The 6,419-nt window shown below is 38.5% G+C and overlaps 1 protein-coding gene across 7 annotated transcripts in view; it reads right to left on the bottom strand.

Annotated features, from left to right (window-relative positions):
* Window positions 1–6,419, bottom strand: part of Jmjd1c (jumonji domain containing 1C) — a 114,473-nt gene continuing 108,054 nt past the window's right edge. For 6 of the 7 annotated variants that reach the window (XM_051186836.1, XM_051186837.1, XM_051186838.1 and 3 more), the window contains 2 exons: window positions 1,313–1,444; window positions 1–886 (listed from right to left, as the gene is read on the bottom strand). In XM_051186836.1, the coding sequence (XP_051042793.1) occupies window positions 797–886; window positions 1,313–1,444 (222 nt within the window). In that variant the 3' untranslated portion in view covers window positions 1–796. Of the gene's footprint in view, window positions 887–1,312; window positions 1,445–2,478; window positions 2,719–6,419 lie in introns of those variants that run through there. The other variant, XR_007834678.1, reaches the window with a different exon arrangement.

The following is a 6,419-nucleotide window of genomic DNA, read 5'->3' as shown; positions in this document are numbered from 1 at the left end:
TTCTTGATAAAGTCTTTTAATGGAAAATGTAAAACCCCTTTCAACTGTAATGTACAAAGCCATATGTAACACTTGCACTTTAACAAAAGCAAGCCAATGTTTTAAAAAAATACATCCTTAAATGTATATATGTATATATTTACATAGCATATTAAGTTTAATATTTAGCTTTAAAACTTCACATAAATTTTACCAAAATGGGACAATTTTAAATAAATTACACCTTTTGAAAATGTTTAATTGTACAGTCAATAGCTTCAACAAAATATTGAAGTGTCTGAGTTTAGTTTAGTATCTACTTTATATACTTTCTATTTTACACATTTTACAATTATTTGGCAGTAATTTTCTGATTATAACATGACTGCTGTGCAATCCAGCACTTTTCCAAACGCAGGCAACAGCTGGTGTTTATGTCCTATTCTCACAGTAACTGTCTCAATGTAGTGAAAAATATCAGTTATTTTATTAAACTGTACAAGAGCACATTTACACTTGATCAACAATATAGCATAGATTTTTTTTTTTTTTTTTTACCAAAAATAAATACATCATTTTAAATCTGGCATCTTCACAAACATCATATACACTATGATACAGGAGCAGCTATATAGTGCTGCTTTAAATTTAGCTTGTTTTATAGCTAGCATTGAATCATGGGCCGTGACATAATGCTATACTGGTATGGTTGTCAGTAGCAAGTAATTACTACAAAGAGAATTTCTTGGCACTGATGGTTTAATGGAGCGCAAGTCAGACCTATCGTCACTTGAAGGCATCCCAGTTCCCACCACACTTAAGTGTCCTCCATATCCTCTACTTCATCTTCATGCATCTTCAAGGCCCGCACCATTTCTTTGACTGCATGATACAAAATATTCTTAACCTGAAAGAGATGGTATTTGCAATCAATTGAGCTGGGGAGAAATTCACAAAGGACAGCTGCTGGATTAAAAACAAAGGTACATATACATTTCAAGACAGGATTTCACTATAGTCCAAGTGAGCCTCAAACTCAATAGCAACTGCATGCTGCAGCCTCCCAGGTGCTAGGACTACCAGGCATGCACTACAGGCCTGCTTAAAAAGCAAAGCGATTAATTGGGAACCAAGGAGTATCAAATTTAAGAAAGAAACATAAAGGTTCCAAGTGCCAGATTTCAGCACCAGTCAGTCAATGAGTTCAGTTAAACCCATGTGGTTATCTTAGTGTGCCAAGCAGGCAATAGCTGCCTAAGCTGGAGTATATACACACTGTTTTCTGAATATAAAAAGCCAGAAAACAAAATGATCTCCTTGGAACATTTCTTACCTGTAGCTTATCATCATAATTGATTTCTTCTTTCAAAAGCCTCAGTTCCTGTGTTAAATGAAATGACTGTACAAGATGTTCTGGGGAGACAAAGTCTTCCGTTACCTGAATACAGCTGTGAAAATTTTGTACCTATTCCAAAAGAAAAAATGAGAAATACAGATCTTAGAAGGTCAGAGTGGAAGAAAAGTCAAGCTGTCTAAAATGAATAAATACAAAGGACAATTCTGCTAGAGAATTTTCCCAAAACATCAAATGGATTTCAGAGCTTAAGACCACACTTTAATGAGAAAGTTATGTCACCAAACAGCTTCATGTGAAGTGACTTTGTAAATGAAGTATTTTTAAATGATAAAAACAAATGACTTTTCCAGGAATCCTTTGGAGAGGCTAGTATGATCCTAAATTATCAATATTGTTTAGATGGTCTTTCAAAATGTATTATTAAAATCTTGCTAAGGAGAGAGGCTATAAAACACTCAATCTGTGTGGTTGCTATTCCTTTGTTAGTCATGCAACATTAATTCTTAGATCAAAGAATTAAAAAAACAAAACAAAAAAAAAAAAAAAAAAAAAACAAAAACAAAACAAAACAAGGAAATGCAACTTAGTTCATTTGTTAGACACTGGGGCCAGAAATTTAGTTTCAGAACTGATCTAGGTTTTTTTTTTTTTTTTTTTTTTTTTAATTTGTGCCTTTGGTTCAAATTAGCCAATTAAAGCAACCCTCTAATCTCATGTGATTTTAGTCTTAAAAGTTATTCTAAAGTTTCTTTTGGTTGACTAGATGGGTTTTCTTCAGTCATCACTATGTCATTTGTTTAGCAGTCACACCTTCTGCACGTCCTTGGTCCTACAACTGCTTTCTCTAAATGCTCTGTGTAACAAGAGAAGGCCCAAGTGGATCTAATTTGAGATTGTTTTTTAAGTCTTTGTCTTTAAAAGAGACTTTTAAATGCCATAAAAATTCCTGGGAAAGAAGGAATAACTGAAAAACTAAGCAGCACTTACATTTACTCTAATTTTTAAGTGTGCAAAACAAATTTAATTGGGAGGAGTGAGATGAAGCTGATAGTAAGAGGGAAATGGAGACTGGGAAAGACTCTAATTGATGACAGTGTGATGGGGTTCCAGAGGGGCTAGAATTCCTCTGGACATATGACCACCTGAACAGCTGCTGAAGTCTGCAGGGCTGCTTAACTCGGGCACTGTGCCTCTATTGACAAGTTGGTAGCACCATTAAGTAAGCGCTCTGTTTCTGTGCTCATTGGGCTTCTGGTTCCTCTGGAGTAACAGTGGGAGCCTCACATGTGCAGCATGTCTGTACAGTCTCACTGGGTCTTCCTATTTTCTGTAGAACAGATGCTCTATTCAGAACTGTAGACTATGGATGAGATGCTCAGCTCCTGTCCCAAGACAAATCAGCCAATAAATGGCAAGTCATCAGGAGCCCAACTCCTGTGATGTCTTGTCTAACAGATACTTTACACTGCTACATTAACTCTCTCATACCAGCTACATAGTCTCCAATGCCTTGTGATTCCCATGTCTTATCTGGGCATGCTGTGAGTCCTCAGGAGTCTTAACATGTTACCTTTTGATTTTTTGATATGTTTAGTTCTAGCATGACCTAAAGTCATTTGTACCTCCAAAATTCTGACTTAGATCCTTTGTTCCATGTCTTGATCTTTTTATTCTCTTCATACATCATCCTTGTGGTTTCCCCTTTAGATCTTTTATCCATGGTGTTTCCTTTGTGTTCTGGGCTTCCTTGGGAATATTCCTGTCGATATATTCTCTCCTCTGAACAGACCATCCTTTTGTTTCTGTGCATGTGTTTATCACTCTAGGCTGAAAACTGGGCATCTGAACATTACCATGTGAGCCTTGGGAATCATTCTACCTTTTCTTAAGGTTTGGTGTCATGGGTTATTGAGGACTACAGTCATTCTTTAGTCACACTGCAGAGTTTCTGAGAAGGCTGTATTTCTTGCTGGGCATGGTCAGGAAATCTCTGTCCCATACTTTTTCAGTGGTCAGTTGTGTGCTGACAAAGATATCCTTAAAGACTCTTCTTAAAATAGCCTCCTGGCTCTTTCGAGCTCTTCTGAGCTGTGTTACCTCCCAGAACTAGAAAAGGTTACATCAGCTTTGCCAATTTAGGGCTGTTTTAGAATGTTTTCTGACTGACAACTTTTATTACTGCTTACAGGATGCATGTGTTTCTGTACAACCCCTGTCTGATATACTTGGCTGAAAGCCTGAGAGTTAAAGAAGAAAGGATCCAGTTTTAAAGCAGAACACAAGAGCCTTCCCATTTCATATATGCCTTTTCTTTTCCTGTTTGAATCTTTAATCATAAGGAGGGAGGTAAGAAAACAGAGATTTTCATGTTTATAGTCTGAATGTTATCTTTTAAAATAGGGTTAATCATCATTATTTGGTTTGTGAAAACGTTAGGTGAGAAGGTTTTGCCACACATCTCTTCTGGTAGTTAAAATGCAGACAATATTTGTAACTCTCCCCCCACATATCTGACAGGGTTTCTTTGTGGAGCTCTGGCTGTCTTGGAACTCACTCTGTAGACCTGGCTGGTCTCAAACTCACAGAGATCCATCTACCTCTGCCTCACAAGTGCTGGGATTAAAGGTGTGCACCCCGATCACCCAAACCTGGCAGACAATTTGTAACTCCTAAAGATATCATGACCATGATGTCATTCACTATAAATGCTAAAGCAGTCTAGTAAGCTAAGAATCTTAGGGTAAACTTATTAATAAAGGTTTTATGTTCATTTTCTTTTCCATTTCCTCTCCTGTGGTGCTGGGGGGTGAGGGAATTGGGGGGGGGGAGGTTTGAGCCTCACAGTCTAGGCCATTGTTCTGCTACTATGCTCTAGCCCCAGTTCTTACACATTCAGAACACTACAGTGGAGAGAAAGGTTTAGCAGCTTTGTCTATGGATGGATATAATTTCACATATTTTGTAAGGCTTACAAACATGAGACTTAAAAGTTACAATTTTAGAGTGGGCTGTAAATTCTGAAGGGAACTGTGGCCATCACACTTCCAGTTGCTAAGATAAACGTTTACTGTGCCCTGTACTTTTTAAATGTCACTGTCTTCTCACATCTGATGCTTCTTTCCTATCAGTGCTGGCCCTGAGATGCAGGGCTACATGGTTCAAACAGTTTGGACATCTCACAGTGTAGTCCCTAGACAGTGACATCAGGATTGATTATTGGAAATGTGAAAGTTCATTTTCTCTCCCAATGTGACTACCAAAGAGTCAGAAAGACTAGGGCTGGAGTATAGCACCTGTAAGAAAAGTATGCTGGCACCCAGTCAGGAGATCACTGCACATCTAAAGCCAACCCTGTCTAGACAACAAAATGCCATCTCAACTCTGTCATTTCCTTTATACCCGAGACCCACTCCTTACAAAACAACAACCTCAAAGTCCCCAGCGCTAGAGAGGAAGCAGAGAAAATAAGCTGAACCTAACACCAATGTGAGGAAAGGCACAAACTCCTTAAGAGAGCAATGAGAGTTTCCTAAAGTTAGTCACCCATTTATCATCTGATAGGGCAAATGCCACCAGTCATTATTTACCTATACGTAGATGTTTACATTTATTTATTGCCCAAACTAGGAACACCCAAAATGTATTCCAGTTGCAAAGATGACTGAAAAGTATTTTCTATGCTGCCACAGCACACTAGCAATAAAAAAATGGATCACTTGCTCTATACACCATGGATGAACATGAAAGGCATTATAAAGAAAAACCAGACTTGAGCTGGGAGGTGGTGGTTCAAATCTCAGCACTTGGGAGGCAGAGGCAGACAGAACTGTTCAAGGCCAGTCAGGTCTACAGAGCCACTTCCAGGATAGGCAAGGCTACAAAGAGAAACCCTGTCTCAAAAATGCAACAAGAAAGAAACAAACAAACAGATTTAAGGAGTAAGAATAGGCTAAGAATAGGTGGCTCAGCAGTTAAAAACGTGTACAACTCTTAAAGATGTGACTTCAGGTCTCAGCACCTATGTCAGGTCTTACTAAGACAGTAACCTGTACCGTCATCTCCAGGAGGACCTGATGCCTCTGGCCTTGTGGGCACCTATACTCACATATCCACAATTTAAAACACAATGACACACACTGTATGATCACATTAATACTATTTGTCTATCAGAAGAGGGTCTGACTATAATCCATGCAGGAACAGAACTGACACAATCCTTTCACTTCCAGAGTACAAGCTTTACAAGTGTGAACATCACAGCTGGTATGAGTGCAATGAAATGGCATTCTCATAAAAGCAGAAGGTAGAGGAGGCAAAAGGAGCACAAGTTCTAGGTCATACTCAGAAGCTACACAGTAAGTTCCAGGGTAGCCTATGCTAGAAAGAAGGCCGGGCAATTAAGAGGACTTGATTTTAGTTCCCAACACGCTCAACTATAGCTCATCCTAGCTCATGCTTCCACAGGCACCACCTGTACTCACTTGCTTATGATACCAATACATGTATAATTTAAAAGTTGTACCAAGACTATGAATGAAAACACTGAAATGAGGTGTGGTGACAAACATCTATAATCCCAGCACCAGGGAGCCACAGGCAGCAACACCACTGCCAGTTCAGGAAGACCTTGTCTGCAAGGCAAGACTCCATTAAATACCCCAGAACTTGGAAGACTAACAGCATGTCTCAAATGACTGAAAAACAGCAACAACCACCCTGACAATTAGCAAGGATCCACAAGTCCTATTCTCTGTTAATCAAACTGAAGTCTTAGTCTATCTTAGCATAGACAGTTTTCTTAAAGTCATCTACATTTGAGTACAAGTTAGCTAGACTCTGATGAGGCTAGCACAAGTAAATGGCATAAAAGGTTCCAAATCCCAATTCACAAGTGACTGTGATGAACATCTCTGAAATGAACATGAGTCCATAAGCAACACAATCATCCAGCACACTATCAAGGAAGTTACTGTAGAGAAGTACTCAATTACTCTAGATTTCAAACACTATAAGCACCATTGTAATGGAAATACAATGGTACTGGTAATCTTCCTACTTAACATTTTTTATTTTTACCTATACA

This window comes from Phodopus roborovskii, unplaced genomic scaffold, assembly GCF_943737965.1.
Source record: "Phodopus roborovskii unplaced genomic scaffold, PHOROB, whole genome shotgun sequence".
Classification (NCBI taxonomy): domain Eukaryota; kingdom Metazoa; phylum Chordata; class Mammalia; order Rodentia; family Cricetidae; genus Phodopus; species Phodopus roborovskii.
This window is presented reverse-complemented; position numbering and strand designations above follow the sequence as displayed.